The sequence below is a fragment of the Heteronotia binoei genome, chromosome 12 (genome assembly GCF_032191835.1).
Source record: "Heteronotia binoei isolate CCM8104 ecotype False Entrance Well chromosome 12, APGP_CSIRO_Hbin_v1, whole genome shotgun sequence".
Taxonomy (NCBI): Eukaryota; Metazoa; Chordata; class Lepidosauria; order Squamata; family Gekkonidae; genus Heteronotia; species Heteronotia binoei.
In genome coordinates, this window is record NC_083234.1 from 77388517 (window position 1) to 77406582 (window position 18066).

At 45.7% G+C, this 18066-nt stretch overlaps 1 protein-coding gene across 1 annotated transcript; it reads left to right on the forward strand.

Moving 5' to 3' along the window:
* Nucleotides 1-326: 326 nt before the first annotated feature.
* Nucleotides 327-17819, forward strand: NCS1 (neuronal calcium sensor 1). Its single transcript, XM_060250649.1, has 7 exons — nt 327-426; nt 3743-3909; nt 8007-8085; nt 10885-10973; nt 12941-13018; nt 14661-14779; nt 17622-17819. The coding sequence occupies exons 1-6, from the start codon at nt 327-329 to the stop codon at nt 14757-14759; spliced, it is 612 nt and encodes a 203-aa protein (XP_060106632.1). The 3' UTR covers nt 14760-14779; nt 17622-17819.
* Nucleotides 17820-18066: the final 247 nt, after the last annotated feature.

Genomic DNA, 18066 nt, shown 5'->3' on the forward strand with positions numbered 1-18066 from the left:
GAGGTTCCTTCCAACTCTATGATTCGAAATGCCTTCATCCCATTATAAATAATGGAGGCAGGGGGCACCTTTTTGGGCTCATAGAATTGTACTGCTGTACCACTGCTGCTCGAGCGATGCATTTGGAACCTTCCAAAGCACTGTGGGTTGTATCCTGCAGACCTTCTGCTGTTGAAAACAGGCCTTACAGCTCGGGTTGCCAACCTCTGGGTGTGCCCAGGTGATCTCCCACTTCTGCAACTGATCTCCAGAGGACAGAGATCTGTTCCCCTGGAGAAAATGGCTGCTTTGTGGTCTTTCCCCTCCCCAGGCTCCACCTCTTCGAAATGACCAGCCAGAACCGACAGTGGCAGCACCCTGTTGCCTGTGGAGACACATTGCCAGGGGTCAGGAGACCCTCATGGACCAAGAACCACACGGCTCAGGGTAACAGGTAGATTCAAGTCCAGGAGCACCAACAGGATTTCCAGAGGATGAGCTTTTAAGTGTCCTAAGAAGAACATACGAGAGAAGCTATCTTGGATCAGGCCAATGGCCCACCCAGTCCAACACTCTGTGTCACACAATAGTCAAAAAGCCAGGTGCCATCAGGAGGTGGGGCCAGGACACTAGAAGCCCTCCCACTGTTTCCTCCCCAAGCACCAAGAATACAGAGCATCACTTGCCCCACACAGAGATTCCATCTCTACCCTGTGGCTAATAGCCACTAATGGACCTCTGATCCAGATGTTGATCCAATCCCCTCTTGATAAGAACATAAGAGAAGCCGTGTTGGATTAGGCCAGTGGCCCAAAGGCTCCCTTCATTAGACAACTTGACTCTCATAAGCTCTTGCCCGAGAACTCTTGTTGGTCTCTGAGGTTCTCCAGGGCTGTGGTTGCTCCACTGCAGGCCAACATGGCTGCCCTCTGGAACGACGGAGGGCAACATGACGAGATGGGTCTTCCGCTCTCTTCCATCAGCAGACCATCTAAAGCAGGGGTGGCCAAGGGTAGCTCTCCAGTTGTTTTTTGCTTACAACTCCTGGGGCTGATGGGAGTTGTAGGCAAAAAACATCTGGAGAGCTATCCTTGGCCACCCCATCTAGAGGAATCAGCCAAATCCTGGGATTCAAAACATCATATGATCTGAGAAGTGAGACTGTGCCCCATCAGAGGTTGTGGGCCAGCCAGCCAGTGAGCTTATATGGAGAAGAGCAATGCCTACCTAAGGGAAGCTCTCTAGCAGAAACCGTGCAGCAACAGACTTCGACCAAGAAAGCCCCCGGAAAGGTAAGCCAGAGTCCCTCCATGACAGCTACAGCATCCATCAAGGTCCCTTTCCCTGTAAATATTATTCTAACACCGGCTGCTGCCTTACCTAAATCAGAAGTAACAGCCAAGGAAAAAGGCAGATTATAAATATTTTGGCCGTTTGTTCCGCGGCAAATTCAAGGGGGGGAGATTGATGACAGCTGCGGCTTGTCTCTCTTTGGACACGGGAGCTGGTGGCCCAGGAATGCCCAGAAGCCCTACTCACCCCCACAGAGGTGCTCTTCTCTCTCTTTCGCCCACCGCATGCCCTCTGGAAGAGGTCTGGGACAGGGATGGGCTGCACACACAGGGATCAAGATCTGAGGTTTCGTTCCTTTCTTCTTTTAAAAAAGAAAATGGAAATAATTTAAAATCCATCAACCAAGTAGAATTTTTTTTAAAGAAAGGGAAAAATATATACAAGACAAAAAATATAACAACCGTGGTGCCGGATGTACGCATACGTTTCTATAAATGGTTTCCAGATATCTAAGAATAAGTCCATGTGCAATTGCCGTCTATCTGCCGTGCATTCAAAACATTGATAGTGTCCAAGGATCCTGAATCCACTGATTTACTGGGAATGAGCTTTTATCTTTCCAGTTTTGGCAGATTTCACACAGGTTGGATAATGCACCTTCAGTGTGCTTTAGCAATACTATTCATCTGGATTTTCCTGTACAAAACAGGGAAATCTACTTGCTTAAGTGCATTATTCAATGTGTGCGGAATTAGTCATTGTAATAGGAGTCCTTTTGCTGTACTAAGGGCACAGAGGGGGTCCATTTTCATTGACCGTCGCTCAGCCTCCAACAGACAGGAGAATAGTTTAAATTTAAAATTTTTGTTCATTTCAAATATTTTTTGCTTCATCTTTTGTGGGATCGGATCTAGGCAGCAGCTCAGAACAATTTAATTAATTATGCAATAGATTGCATTTTTCTTCTTTAAAAAACAAAACAAAAACCAGAACAATTTAATTAATTGTTCTGGGTTTTTTTAAAAAAAGAAGAAAAAGGCAATCTATTACATAATCCAGCCAGTGTGGAACTGTGGAGCGGTGAAATCTAAACGGAAACCCACTGTGGCTCTCTCAAAGCCTGCTGCTTTCACCTGGCCCACAAATATCCATGTTAGATGGATTGGAGGCAGACTTCTTTTGGAAGGAAATCTTGGTAGTCCCTTCCAAAGTAGAAAAGAGCAAGGATCCAGTAGCACCTTGAAGACGAACAAAATTTGTGGCAAGGTATGAGCAGCGGCTCGCAAAAGCTCCTACACTTCTAAAGTGAAAGAAAGTTCAAGGTCTGCCTTTACTGTGGATTCCCAGTCTCATGGGTCATTCCTTTTTTGTTTTGTATTGTTTCTTTCCGCCTTTTGCAATGCTAGCTCTGTTGCCTGGTTTGTTGGTCATGTTTTGCTATCTGAGTACATGGTTTTGGGTCGTGCGATCCTCTTTGAGCCTTGGTGCGAAATGTAGGCTATAAATGCAGTAAATAAATATAGATGGAATAAAAGAAGTTGTCCCAAAACAACGGTCCCCAGAAAAGCTGCACCCAGTGGCATGAGCTCATGCAGTTATAAATGCTGATCAATAATAATCCTGCTTTTTCTCGTTGGTACCTCACCAGTTACCTCTTACTGAGGTTTCAGTGTTCTTTTCTCTCTTTTTGATGCTGATTGCTTTTTAAAAAACAGTGGAGTGCTGCCACTTTTAATTATCTTGCTGCTGTTTTATTGATTTTAATGCTGCTCTCTCTTAGACTTTATTTTCCTCTTGCTTTAATGGTGAGTCACCTCGGAAGAGTGTTCATTGGAAGTGCAGCATTGAAATAGTGTAAATAATTAAAATTCTGGCCTTTCAATTTGTCCTGAGTGTCCAGTGGTGTGAGCAGCAGTTCTGTGGGGACAACTCAGGTCAGGAAAACAGCTGGGGAGGGAGACTTAACCCACCCCCATGGTCTTAGCTGAAATCTTGGGCCACGCACTGACTTTTAAAGGGAAGGAAAAAGCTTGAGAGTTCATTCGGAGGACTTAAAACAGCTCATGTAGTTTGGCCCTATGCCGGAGGGACCGATGGTTTGACCTTACTAAAGCTGCTCTGTTCACAGCCCTTCACGATTTCTGACTGCCTCAAACTAATTTTCTTTCTTTCTTTCTTTCTTTCTTTCTTTCTTTCTTTCTTTCTTTCTTTCTTTCTTTCTTTCTTTCTTTCTTTCTTTCTTTCTTTCTTTCTTTCTTTCCTCTCTTCCTCTCTCTCTCTCTCTCTTTCTTCCTTTCTTCCTTTCTTCCTTTCTTCCTTCCTTCCTTCCTTCCTTCCTTCCTTCCTTCCTTCCTTCCTTCCTTCCTTCCTTCCTTCCTTTCTTTCTTTCTTTCTTTCTTTCTTTCTTTCTTTCTTTCTTTCTTTCTTTCTTTCTTTCTTTCCTTTCTCTCTTTCTCTCTTTCTCTCTCACTTTCTTTCTCTCTCTCTTTCTCTCTTAGGTACAAAGGTTTTATCAAGGACTGTCCCAGTGGGCAGCTGGATGCAGCTGGATTCCAAAAGATCTACAAGCAGTTCTTCCCCTTTGGAGACCCGACCAAGTTTGCCACCTTTGTCTTTAATGTCTTTGATGAAAACAAAGTAAGTTCTCTTTAAAGCATCCTCTGAATGCCTGCTGTTTTGAACTCCCTCCCCAGAAATGAGGACTTTTGCCGTTCCTTCCATATTTCCACCCAGAAGTCCAGCAGATACAACCCTCTCCTGATATGAAGTCGCTACCTTCAGGAGCTGATTAAAAAAAAATCTCTCTGGTTATAGAGTGATGGATATTAAGTAAACTGTTAAAAGGCGAGCCTGGCTCCCTCTCTCCCTGCCCTGATCAAGAAAAAGCTTCCGGAATTATCTGCCGCAGGAATTACAGGATGGCTTTTTTATGTTGACAGCCAGATTAAGCTTTTTCACTGGCAAAGCTCAGTGCTAATCGGGAACCTGCTCTTTTCTTCTCCCCTCTGCTCCTCCTACCACCAAGGGCTTATATTCTCATTTCCTTTTCAAAAGGGGCATGAGGAAGTTGTCTGTGTGGACCTCAAATTATTCTCAGAGGCACCATTTGGGGCAAGGGCCACTGAGCGAGTTGAAGGAAAAGGGGATCTACGGTTACCAGCCTCTAGGTGGGGCCTGGAGATCTCCTGCTTTTGCAACGGATCTCCAGCTGGCAGAGATCAGCTCCCCTGGAGGAAATGGCTGCTCTGAGGGGTAGACTCCATGCCATTGGACCATGCTGAGGCCCCTCCCCTCCCCAAACCCCACCCTCTTCCAGATCCACCCCCAGAGCCTCCAGGTACAAACCTGGCAACCCTAGCTGCAGCACAGGAACAGCTGCAGCATTTTTCAGACAAAATAGGGTCATTCACATAATCCCTCTTTCCTCACCTCTCCCCAACTTAATGTGACTCACTGCTGAAGGCTCTGTTCTTCCTGTGGTATTAATTTCCTCTGTTGTGACCTGCCCTGCATTCATTGATTGATTGGTTCACAGCATACACAAAAGAGCATTAAAACGTAAAATAGACAATAACACTGATAAATACAATACAAAATGGACTGTAATTAAAATTCCATTGGCCACCAGTTCAGGAACCAATATGGGCAGCCAATCAGCTCGCCCCATTCTCTTGGTTAATTAAATACTGCAAAAAATGAGACAGCCTGGCACGGCCTTCAGAAAAATCATAGATCCTGCAGGGCAAAAACCTCTTCAGGGAGCTGGTTCCAGATGGCAGGGGTAGTCACCAAGAAGTCCCTTGCCCTAGTTCAGAGGTGGCCAAACTTGCTTAATATAAGAGCCACATAGAATAAATGTCAGATGCTTGAGTAGTATGTATAGTCTCTTGTTGTTAAGAATATATATATATATATATATATATATATATATATATATATATATATATATATATATATGAAGAGATTGTTCTTAGAACTATAGTTTAAAGTTCTGCGAAAGCAGATAATCTGTTGGAGAAACAAAAACTGAAATGTAAATTTTTATAACCCCATTTATCCCTTCTCTACCTGTTTCCCCTTCCCTAATCTTCCCTAGAACTGAAATATAATAAAAATTGCTAAATGGGAGAATAAACGTCAGATGTTTGAGAGCCACAAGACATGAACGTTAGATGTTTGAGAGCTGCAAGACAGATAAAGAAGGAAGGAAGGCAAACAGATGGAATTGAGGGAGGAGAGAGAGGTGGAAAGAAATCAACCTTAACTTTAAATGCATTCTCCAAGCCGCTGGCTGGCTTGGCTGGGATAAGTGATTTAAAGAGAAATGCCTTTTCCAAGCTGGCCGACAGGGCAGTGGGGGCTTCAAGAGCCACACAATATGTGTGGAAGAGCCAAGTGTGGCTCCTGAGCCACAACCTGGCCAGCCTTGCCCTAATGGATGACAAAGAGGCTATTTGTGGAGCAGGTGTCTGTTTGATGAAGACCAAAGAGGAGAGCAAGGGGGTCATTTAAAAACAAAAACGAGGAGGATTCTTCTAATTAAAGAAATTGGGGGGAATAGTAATTGTCTAACGATATTTTAATCTTCCAACAATTTAAATATTACCCAGGTGTGAAGGGGCACATGGTGCCACAGTACTGATGCTCAGGACAAGGAGTGCCAACCGCCCGCTCAGGGATTTTAAGTTCAAGAGATGTCAGTGAGAGTGTTGAACTCTGTAGAACTCTGTAGCCGCCCTGAGCCTGCCTTGGCGGGGAGGGCGGGGTATAAATAAAATTTTATTATTATTATTATAGAACAACTATAGTAGTAATTTGCATGAGTAAAATTTTCAGAAGGTATCCTTTAAAAAGTAAAAAATAGATTCTAAATTGGAACAGTGGTTTGCCTGGAGCAGATACCGCAAAGAGCAATCCCTGGTAAATACAGACTTTGGAGCATATGCCATTAAATTCAGCACCGCTTCAGCTAGCCATGTGATACACATCAAGTCCTCTGGCTTCCCAGGTAAACTCATGAAGCAATGGTGTCACGTCAAGGTAAGCAAAAGTACCCAGAGAGTCAGCATGGTACAATGGTTAAAGCAGAGCTTTTTTTGTAGCAGGAACTCCTTTTTCATATTAGGCCACACACGCCTGATCTAGCCAATCCTCCAAGGCTCTTCGTACAGGACCTGCTGTAAGCTACATCAGGGGTGTGTGGCCTAATATGCAAAGGAGTTCTTGCTACAAAAAAAAAGCTCTGGGTTAAAGTGTTGGTCTAAGAAATCCAGGTTTGATTCTCAATTCTCCCATGAAGATTTGCTAAGTGACCTTGGGCCAGTCACAGCCTAACCTACCTCATAGGGTTGTTGTGAGGATAAAAAAGAAGAGATGAGGTGGATGTAAGCCACTTTGAGACCCCATTGGGGAAAAACGTTGGGTATAAATACTGTAAATAAATAAGTAAAAATGATCAGAAGGCTGTTTGCCGCGGCCAGTCTGCAGCAACCTCCATGTGTGTTTCAGAAGGAGAGAGATGTGGCCTGGATGCTACAGGCCGCAGAGGAGATCATTGTTTCAGTGCTCCCCCAGGTTAAAAAAAAATCTCCTTGCATGTAATAAACAAGCCACTCAGGGAGGGGAGAGGTGCTGAAGCCCTCGCTCTCTCTAACATGTTAGTTTTCTTGGCTGTATTTCTGCTTTCATTTAATTTACTTTCTTTGAAACTGTAGGCAGTCTTTGAGATGCCAGGAAAAAAGCAAAAGAAAAGCCTTGTTTTGTGAATTGTTCAGTTATAGAAAGAAGACATTGGATTTGTATCCCAGCCTTCACTCTGAATCTCAGAGCAGCTCACAACCTCTTTTAGCTCCATCCCCCACAACACCTTGTGAGGTAGGTGGGGCTGAGAGAGCTCTCGCAGCAGCTGCCTTTTCAAGGACAACCTCTGCCAGAGCTATGGCTGACCCAAGGCCATTCCAGCAGCTACAAGTGGAGGAGTGGGGAATCAAACCAGGTTCTGCACACTTAACCACCACACCAAACTGGCTCTCAGGGTTGATAAAAGTTATACTAGTACATAACATTGAAAAAAGGACTCATGTCACTGAGCGTTTTCGTATTCTCGTTTTCCCCACCTGTGAGTTCCTTTTTCTTGTTGCTGTTTCTTTCTGTTCTGTGTGTTTTGCTCCCTCTAGTGGCGTAGATGTGTGGCCTATCTCCCTGCAGATTACAACTGCAGGTTTTTATGGAGGACCTAAATTGATGTAATTTTGAATTGATCACTAGAGGAAGAAAAACGTGTGCAGAACAGAACCCCTCTCCCCAAAAAAGAAATAGGAAGACACAAGTGAGGAAAATGGAAGTGCAGGAAAGCTTATTGTTTTACTACAAAAAATAATGACTTTGGTGGTTGTTTTTTACATTAACTTTTCTTAAGTATTAGATGTGCTCAGGGTTTTTTTTCCTAGCAGGAGCTCCTCTATATTAGGCCATGCCGCCCTAATGTAGCCAATCCTCCTGGAGCTTACAGTAGGCCCTGTACGAAGAGCCCTCTAAGCTCTTGGAGGATTGGCTACATCAGGGGGCGTGGCCTAATATGCAAAGGAGCTCCTGCTAAAAAAAGAGCTCTGGATGTGCTGATGGTTAAAGTTATCTTTTTGTCCTTGTAAAAAAAGGTAATGCTTTTAAAATGCCTGGCCAGTATCCAACAGCTTGTTCAGCCTTCGGTTCACCAACCCCATTTTTCTCCTCAGGATGGAAGGATTGAGTTTTCAGAATTCATCCAGGCCTTGTCCGTCACTTCTCGAGGGACTCTGGATGAAAAGCTGCGGTGTAAGTGAAATTTGGAACTTGAAAACTGGGATTTGTTACTTTCGTCCTTTGCTGTTAATCCTCAGGCCAAGTGATTATTTGAACCATCAGTTTTCTCTAGCAAACGTGATCCAGGACGTAGGGTTGCCAGACTCCAGGTAGTGGTAGAGGGAGAGAGGTCACTTGTAGGATAAAGACAGCACAACCGAAGTTATAGTGACCAAATAACTTAGAATGTATGGAAACATTTGTATGAATGTATCATACAAATATCTTCAATAGAAGACTAAATAACAATAACAGTTCCCCAAAAGTTTCACAGCTCCATCGAAGGAGTCCCAATGAACAGGAGGTCGACTTGATTATTCGTGCTTCGAATCCTCTTCTAGCATAATAATAATAATAATAATAAATTTTATTTATATCCCGCCCTCCCCACCTCGGCAGGCTCAGGGCGGCTAACAACATTTCATAAAAACATACAATAATAGGTAAAACCATTTAAATTTAACAATACAAAACATTAAACTTAACAGCATTAAATCCAATATATACAATTAAATAACTTCGTCTGACAGTGTTGATGGTGTTTGACGCTAGTTCTGCCAGTATATACACAGCGGTATAGGTCTTTAAACCGCATTGGCGGATCCTTAATTAGCGGTCTTCTTTAGCAGTCCGAATGTGCAAGTTTAAAGAGGGTGGTCTTGCAGGCCCTGCGGAACTGATCAAGGTTCCGCAGGGCCCGCACCTCCTCGGGGAGTTGGTTCCATAGGGCAGGGGCCGCGATTGAAAAGGCCCGTGCTCTGGTATTCTGATAGGGGGCCCGTGCTCTGGTATTCTGATAGGGGGCACCAACCACATCTCTCAACCACTGCAAAGAATAACAAAAACTCAAAAGTGTAAGCTTCATACAAACAGGGATACATGACTATACCAAAAACACCTTGATGTATACTTACAAGGCAAACGCTCAGAAAAAATATAAAATTGTTTCTGATGCATCAATAAGTTGCAAAAAGCTGCAAAACCCACAAGATTCTTTTTCAGTGCGTCCAAAGACTGCACATGGCTGTAAAGCATAATCAGAGATCACTCAAAAAATAGTAGCATTTAAAACTACTTAACTTAGTAAGGATGCTTAGTATAGTGCCCCAAAAAAGCCCTTTGAACTTACAATTCCCAATGGACAAATGGGACAGAAAATCTCCAGTAAGATTTCAAAAAGGCACTAAACTCCAAAAGGCTCAATCTTACATCTATGTGCATATGTGTATGATTTTGTTTCAGTACATTCTTAGTTATTTGGTCACTATAACTTCGGTTGTACTGTCTTTAGCCTCCAGGTGATGGCTGGAGATCTTTGGGATTACAGCTGATCTCCAGGCAACAAAGATCAGTTCCCCAGAAGAAAAGAAGGTGGGCTCTATGGCATTATACTCCATGAAAGCCCCTCCCCTGCCCTCCTCAGCCTCCACCCCCCCCCCAATCTCCAAGTATTTCCCATCACGGAGCAGGCAACCCTACCCACTAGGGTAGCCAAGTTGTTCTGTTTCAGGAGCAGCTCTGTGGCACCTGCAAGATTAACAGATTCAGGAAGTCTAAACAGGTCTGCTCAGAAGTGAGCCCCATTTTCTTCAACGGCACTTACTCTCTGGAAAGTGTTCAGAAGATCCCAGCCTTCTTTCTTGTAGCAGAAGGTTTTTGGTGCTGGATCCCCCTTCCTCAGCAAATCCTCAGTCAGGAAGAAATTCAAGAACAAAACTCAACCCTCCCCCCAAAAGGTTAACTTTGGGTTGAAAGGACTGGTTTTTGACATTTCTGTGCAAAACTGAAAAAAAAAATATTGTTGGTAAACAGAGAATCTGTGAACCAGCCTTATACTAAATCAGAGTATCGGTCCATTAGAATCTGAACTGTCTACTCAGACTGGCAGCAGCTCTCCATGGTCTCAGGTAGAGGCCTTCCCCATCACCTCCTACCTTATCCTTTTAACTGGAGATGCTGGGGATTGAGCCTGGGACTTTCTGCATGCCAAGCAGAGGCTCTGCCACTGAGCCAGGGGCTCAAGTCAAGGTCTTTCCCATCACCTCCTGCCTGGTCCTTTGAACTTGCGATGCTGGGGATTGAGCCTGGGACCTTCTGCATGCCAAGTAGAGGCTCTGCGACTGAGCCACAGCCCCTGGTCATTCAAGGTAACTGCAAACATGGATCTCTTAGGGTCACATAACACAAGAAATGAAATTCAGCCCAGCTGGCATTTCACATCTCACCTGGACTCACCATCAAAGTAATGCGGGGAGGTGAGGAATCAGCTGTGGAGCTTGGCCTGTTGTCAGGAAGAACTTCTGCCTTCCCTCTCTTCTATCCTGTGCTGCTTTCAACAGCAAAAAATGGCAATGGGGGCTGCCAGAGGGTGGGCACATAACTGACATTGGGACAAGCAACCCCCCCCCCCCCGCTTGCCTCCATTTTCTGCTGTCACACATAGCAGCCAGTCCAATTATTTTGAAGGGGAGTCCTGATCAGACATGAAATGAAAGCCATGCTTGCTGTTCCCAGCTTGGATGCCTGTACTTTAGGAATCAGTCTTGTCAGTCTCATAGCCCAACTAAATGATTTAATTGACCACTTGTTAGGTAGAAGGAACTTCCCTTGAGCTCTTTCGCCTGCAACACATCATCCCTGCAGCCAGAAAGTAGGTATTTGGTGACATCTGTGTCATCTTGTGGGCGGCTTCTCTGCACACTCAGTCTGCAACTAGGGACAGGGTCCCCCCCTCCTCTGACCGCCAGCCTTAAAGTTTCCTTGTGCTTTCAGGGGCCTTTAAACTGTATGACTTGGACAACGATGGGTACATCACGAGGAACGAGATGCTGGACATTGTAGACGCTATTTACCAGATGGTGGTGAGTGTGTCGAGCAGCTGTCCAGGGCTTTTTACTTCCAGAAAGAGGACCAGATTGAGGGAGGGGCAGCTGATTCCCAAGCCCCTCCCCCATATAAGAACATAAGAGAAGCCATGTTGGATCAGGCCAATGGCCCATCCAGTCCAACACTCTGTGGCACATAAGAACATAAGAGAAGCCCTGTTGGATCAGGCCAATGGCCCATCCAGTCCAACACTCTGTGTCACATAAGAACATAAGAGAAGCCCTGTTGGATCAGGCCAATGGCCCATCCAGTCCAACACTCTGTGGCACATAAGAGAAGCCATGTTGGATCAGGCCAATGGCCCATCCAGTCCAACACTCTGTGTCACATAAGAACATAAGAGAAGCCCTGTTGGATCAGGCCAATGGCCCATCCAGTCCAACACTCTGTGGCACATAAGAGAAGCCATGTTGGATCAGGCCAATGGCCCATCCAGTCCAACACTGTGTCACACAGTGGCCAAAAAATTTATATATATATATATACACACACACACACACACACACACTGTGGCTAATAGCCACTGATGGACCTCGGCTCCATATTTTTATCTAAACCCCTCTTGAAGGTGGCTATGCTTGTGGCCACCACCACCTCCTGTGGCAGTGAATTCCACATGTTAATCACCCTTTGGGTGAAGAAGTACTTCCTTTTATCCGTTTTAACCTGACCGCTCAGCAATTTCATTGAATGCCCATGAGTTCTTGTATTGTGAGAACGGGAGAAAAGGACTTCTTTCTCTACTTTCTCCATCCCATGCATTATCTTGTAAACCTCTATCATGTCTCTATCATATGTTTTGATGCCTGGTACAGGTCTATAAATAGCCACCCCCTCTGGTCACCTGGGAGGAGGAGAACTTGTCTCCAGACAACCAGATGAAGAAGCTCTGTAAATTAGGAATGCTGTTTTTTGAAGATGCTCCTATGTTCACAAATTATTGTATCAGATATGCTCCATCAGTGGGGCTAATAAAATGTCTTAGAGACTAGTAGATTTAGTTTGCAAAGACTGGTAATAGTAAGTCAGGTTACTGAGACTCAGCTAGACAGAAACAAGTACAGCTACTTGCAAGTTACAGGAGAGTGAAGGTTGAGGTGAAGCTTCCTAATGGTAAGAGCAATTCAACAAAGGGACCAGTTCCCCGGGGTCACAGGCTCTCCCATGCTGGAGATCTTCAAGCAGAAGCTGAAAAGCCATCTGTCCGGCTGAACAGGATTGAGCAAAGCGTTGGTCTAGATGGCCTCTAAGCCTCCTTCTGCGATGACTTCCACAAGCACTGCTTTATTTCTGTTTTGAGCCAGCAAGGAGCTTGAGGCTGTGAAGAAGGTATGAATGTTTTGGCTTCTGCTCCAGAGAGCTTACAAGGATGCGGACAAAATGGGATTGTAGGAGAGCTGAGACATAGGCTGTTCTGAGTTGCTTAAAAGACTTTTAACAATCCCTCATTATAGAAGAGCATTTACGCTCGCTCGGTGAAATTCTTTCCCCTCAGCCACACTAGAAGGCCAGTCTGCAGACATGCAGGTATTCAGATAGACTTTGTAATTGAGGATCTGGTCACCTTGAGGCCCTGGAACACATTTTATTGGAGTGTGAAAGCTGGTCTGATTTGAGAGAAAGGTATTTCTCCTCCTCCTTAATAGGTTATGTGAATGCACCAGCTCAAGAAATGGTCTAGTTTTTCCTTGCCAATGAGGATCGGAAATCCTTTGCAGTTGCTAAATATTTAGCTGCAGTGACTGCATTTGAGAGGGTTGGAACTTGATCTGTTCAGGACCTCTCAGTCAAAAGAACAGGAAGTTGAGAAGAAGAGAGCTGAGAGATGGGTGGAGGAGTGGGAGAGATGGGGATGCTGAAGGATGAGGTGGATGTACCAGGCCTGGGGAATTGTGTGCTGGAAAATGATAGGCTGACAGGTTTCCTCTCCTGCTTTTAACAGGGCAATACAGTGGAGCTTCCAGAGGAGGAAAACACACCAGAGAAGAGGGTGGACCGGATCTTTGCCATGATGGACAAAGTATGTTGCTTTCAGCCATTCTAGCATTAATACAGCCTTGGGGTTTCTCAGCCCGGTGGGCACAGACATGGCTGCTACCGCCCATGCATCACTTCAATCCATTTGTATCTGTGTGAGGTCAGGCTAGATTGGCTGGGCATTTGTACCATGTCATCTTTGAGCCTTTTGGGAGAAAACTGTTTGCGTGTGTGGAAGCGGATCGACAGATCCAGTATTGATGGCGGGCTGCAGTTTAACTAGCTTTTGGGCATCAGGGATCCATAAAGACTTGAGCAGCTGCTAATCCAGCTGAGACATCTTTTGGCGAGAGAGGTGGTTGTTTTTGTTGATTGGCCGGCTTGCCCTACGGCTCCGTTGCCGAGCCCTGTTTGCCATAAAAGTCACTCATCCACTTTCCCCTCAGCTGGTCCAAGGAGGTGGACGGGGGAGCTGGGTTTGCCCTGTGTAGTTGCCCTCTTCCATAAGAGCTGAGTGTGCAGACGTTTTCTTCCCAGGTCCAGCAGTAGAACCCCAGGCAGAAGGGACCCTCTGCCTGACGCCAGTTTTGGAGTGGGGGGTGGGGGCATCTCTTTATCTGGGTAGTTAAATGTCTAACCAGCCTTTCCACAAACTTTAGTACTATTTCCAGGCGGATAAAGGAATTTAGGGAACCGGCAGGATATGAAGAGGGATTGAATATTTAAAAATAGCCAGGGCTGTATCAACAGAAGCATAGTGTCCAGATCATGTGAAGTGATGGTATCGCTTTACTCTGCTCTGGGAAGGCCTCACCTGGAGTACTGTGTTCAGTTTTGGGCATCACATTTTATGAAGGATATAGACAAGCTGGAACGGGTCCAGAGGAGGGTGACAAAGATGGTGAGGGGTCTGGAGACCGAGTCCTATGAGGAAAGGTTGAAGGAGCTGGGCATGTTTAGCCTGGAGAAGAGACAGGTGACTGAGAGGTGATATGATCACCATCTTCAAGTACTTGAAGGGCTGTCACATGGAGGATGGTGTGGAATTGTTTTCTGCGGCCCCAGAAGGTAGAACCAGAACCAAAGGGTTGAAATTAAATCAAAAGAGTTTCCGGCTCAACATTAGGAAGAACTTCCTGACCATTAGAGCGATTCCTCAGTGGAACAGGCTTCCTCGGGGGGGGGGTGGGCTCTCCTTCCTTGGAGGTTTTTAAACAGAGGCTGGATGGCCATCTGACAGTGATGAAGATCCTGTGAATTTAGGGGGAGGTGATTGTGAGTTTCCTGCATTGTGCAGGGGGTTGGACTAGATGACCCTAGAGGTCCCTTCCAGCTCTATGATTCTATTCAATGAACAGGGTAGGTGGGTGGGAGAACTCTCAAAAAGATTCAGGAGCTGTGCTCCTGTGAGCTTCTGCTGAATCTGAGGCCTGCCTGAAGCACATTCAACAAATCCAGAAGAATGGGGTGATGCCTTACCTTAGACCAGCTGGGCCTTGATGCTTAGGAAACAAGCTTTCGAGTCACACAAAGCTCTGAAAGCTTAGGGGAGTGGGGTGCAGGAAATGACAGTGGAAATAGAACAAGCATTGCAAAGAGGTAAAGGCCGAGCTAGAAGAAGTGGGGTGGGCAGCATTCCTGTGTGTCCTGCCCCCCCTGCTGATGCCTTCTGGCTTCTCTTCCAGAACGCCGATGGGAAGTTAACTCTGCAGGAGTTCCAGGAGGGCTCTAAGGCCGACCCCTCGATTGTACAAGCGCTCTCCCTTTATGATGGACTCGTATAGTTCCATGGCCCTGTGCTTTGGTAAGTGGGCAGCTCCCTAAAAAAACGGGGGCAGGGACTCAAGAAGCCGTCTCCTTATCTAGGTTTATTTATTTTATGGTCTCCTTTTCAAGTACAGTTTCAAGCCACTTGCAAAGTGTATTTTTTCCTCACAAAAATCCTGTGGGGTAGGCGAGGCAGAGAGTGTGCGATGGGCCTGAGGTCCCCTAACAAGCCTCCAGGGCAGAGTGGGGATTTGAACCCAGGTCTCCCAATTCTTATTCTGGCACTCTAAACACTACACCATGCTGATTTTCATACTCTACATTCCCAGAAGGCCATTGTACTTCAAAATCCCATAAATATGCACATGCTACAGTTTTAGATAGTCAGTGACAAATTGTGCTGTGGAGGAAGAGACTTGCAGGCCTGTTCCATGAGATTTCCAGAAAGTCCCAGAACCCTGCTGCTGTGCCAAATCTTTGCTTGATGCCACCATTCCTTTCCCTTACTCCCAAGCAATGTTCCCTCTAAGCTGTGGAGTCTTGTGAGCAAAAATTCTACTTTGTGAGCTACTGGCATGAAAGTTTTGAGCTACCGCATAAATTAGTGTGCTCCGTGGTCATCCTTCCTGAGCTGAGACAAAAGTGTGAGCCAAAAGCTAAAACATGATAGATCATCTCTGGGCTGGCTTGCAGAAGCCTTGAGCCATGATGACTCGAAACTGGAAGCTGACCACCTGCCCCCTCCCTGTCACCGCACTTCAGACAGCCAGGCTGAACAGGCGTGGTGTTTTTACAGAGATCAGACTTTGAGCACTGAAAACTTAAGAAAGTTTAATAAATAAAAGAAAAAGGCTACGCAAAGTTCATTCGAGCATGAAGCTGAGCAAGCATACAAAGAAAAGGTGAAAACACGCAGGCCTTTTAACCTGCACTTGGTACTCATCCTAAATGATAATTAATTAGGACAGGCTTTTGTTCTTATTATGAGTGGGGAAGGCAATGGCAAACCACCCCATAAAAAGTCTGCCGTAAAAATGTGATGCGACGTCACCTCAGAGTCGGAAGTGATTGGTGCTTGCACAGGGGACAACCTTTACCTTTTTTATTATTCTTTGAAGCTTACAGTTCAGTTTTACCTGAGTTCTCAGAGTTGGGACTTCACCCCATCAGGTGAAAGACCTGTACGGCTTTGCCCATCAAAAAGCAAGGTAGAAGAGGGCTTCTTTCTCATGTCTTGGGAATTTATAATCACCTCTTGGAGAGGCTGCCCCCTCCACCTTGGAGTCCTTCTGCTGATCTTCCTGCCTCAAGAGGAACAGAAAACTCTCTAGCCACTCGGCTGCCCGGGACTCTTTCCCCTGTGGTGTGCCACCCCCTCCTGCCACCTGCATGGCTAAGAGTTTGTGTGCTCTGTGCACGGGGAAGGGAGGGAAGCATCCAGGCCTTCTTCCCCCGGGGGAATGTGACAGAACAGTATTCTGGAACCTCTTCATAGAAACAAAATTTCCCAAAGGAAGGTTCATGAGGGGCACTTGTGTGTTTCGCCTTCATTTGGGAGTTCCGGCACTTTTTTGTCCAGAAAAAAAGCCCTGGATGCCTAGTTCTCACTACTTGCAGGGGTCATTTTGTAGAAAAATGGGTGGTGGAGCTCATCCAGCGATAGTTATGCAGCTGCACCTGCTATTCAATGGACAAGGAGGTGGAACTCTCAGAAGGAGGAGGTAGAACTCAGAAAGGTTCAGGAGCTGAGCTCCTGTGAGCTCCCACTGAATCCGAGGCCTGACTACTTGTATTCTCTGTCAACAACAGATTCGCTAGGAAGGGCTCCTGTGAAGGATACGAGGCATCCTGAAAGCTGAATTATTGGGGTGAATTTGAGGGAGGAGGGCATTTCTCCACCTATACATTTTATATTGTTAAAGCAAGCAAAATAGGTTTAAATTGGATAAGAAAGCATTACAATTATTATCCTGGTTCCCTAAAAGTTCATTCCCCTCCCTTAAAAAAGAATATTCCTCCCTCCATGACTTCAAATTTTCCAGAGATTTTACCTCTCTAAGCTTTTCATGTGTCACAGGACAGGCTTTGATTGATGTGTATTTATGCTGGTGTAGCCACCCGACGAACCATTTCCACATTGCCTTGCCCAATCAGGCTGTGGGGGTTCTATTAGCATTCAGAGCCACTCAGCTCCCAGCACCCAAAGAATCCTGGGAGCTGTAGTTCAGTGAGGTGCTTAGAATTCTTAAAGACTGACCCCCTTCCTGACAGGCCTACAGTTCTCTGGGGAGAGGAAAATCATCATCATCATCATCATCATCATCATCATCGGAACCTTTAACGGCACAGTAATACAATAAAACAGGGATAAACAGTCCCAAGAACTAGACACCTAAAAATGTAGAAAAGAGTCACCACCAACCAGAACCCACTGAAGTTAAAAAGAAGAAGATATTGGATTTATATCCCGCCCTCCACTCCGAAGAGTCTCAGAGCGGCTCACAATCTCCTTTCCCTTCCTCCCCCACAACAGACCCCCTGTGAGGTGGGTGGGGCTGGAGTGGGCTCTCACAGCAGCTGCCCTTTCAAGGACAACCTCGGCTGACCCAAGGCCATTCCAGCAGGTGCAAGTGGAGGAGTGAGGAATCAAACCCGGTTCTCAACCACTTTGTGCTCGAAATCAACTGTGTCTCTATTTGGCAATTTTTGCATTTAATTAAAAAGGCAGAGCAGGTAGGCAGAATAGATCTGTATTTTATATTCTCTAGTTCTTAACTTCCATACACATGAGAGGAAGAGTCTGTTAAAGGAGACCCACGAAGGGATGCACTGAGTTCCTTTTTAGCTCCTCCCTCCTATCTGCACTCCTTCTCTTCCAGCCATGCCCGAGGGGACCTCTTCCAGTGCCATCAGACCACCTCCGGAGCGACGCTCGCCTGACTGCGCCAGCCCTCCTTGTGTGAATGCGAACAAGGGATGCGCTTGAAGCGTGGCGTCAACCCAACCACTTTGCGCTCGAAATCAACTGTGTCTCCATTTGCCAATTTCTGCATTTAATTAAAAACAGGGGGGGGGGGGGAGAAAAAAAGGGGGCGGGGAGAAGGAGCAACAGTACCATTCCCTCGGCGGCCGCGAACGTTGTGGTGTGGAGAATCCTCTCGCCCACGTAATAACGATGTTTTTGTTTGTTTCTTTTGAATGAACTACAAACAAGTGATATTTTACATTTTTTTCACAAGGGGAAAAATGAAGATTGCGGAGATGTGGGTACCGTAAATACATCGGTGTTTCCAACTGCTGCCAGATGGGATAGGAGCTGGCAGA

Excerpts from the sequence above, each read along its gene's own strand:
- NCS1 (XM_060250649.1), top strand. The coding sequence starts at position 327 with ATGACCAGCCAGAACCGACAGTGGCAGCACCCTGTTGCCTGTGGAGAC. Across the intron at positions 3,910-8,006 it reads ATGTCTTTGATGAAAACAAA|GATGGAAGGATTGAGTTTTC; the intron begins GTAAGTTCTCTT and ends TTTTCTCCTCAG. Across the intron at positions 13,019-14,660 it reads TCTTTGCCATGATGGACAAA|AACGCCGATGGGAAGTTAAC; the intron begins GTATGTTGCTTT and ends CTTCTCTTCCAG.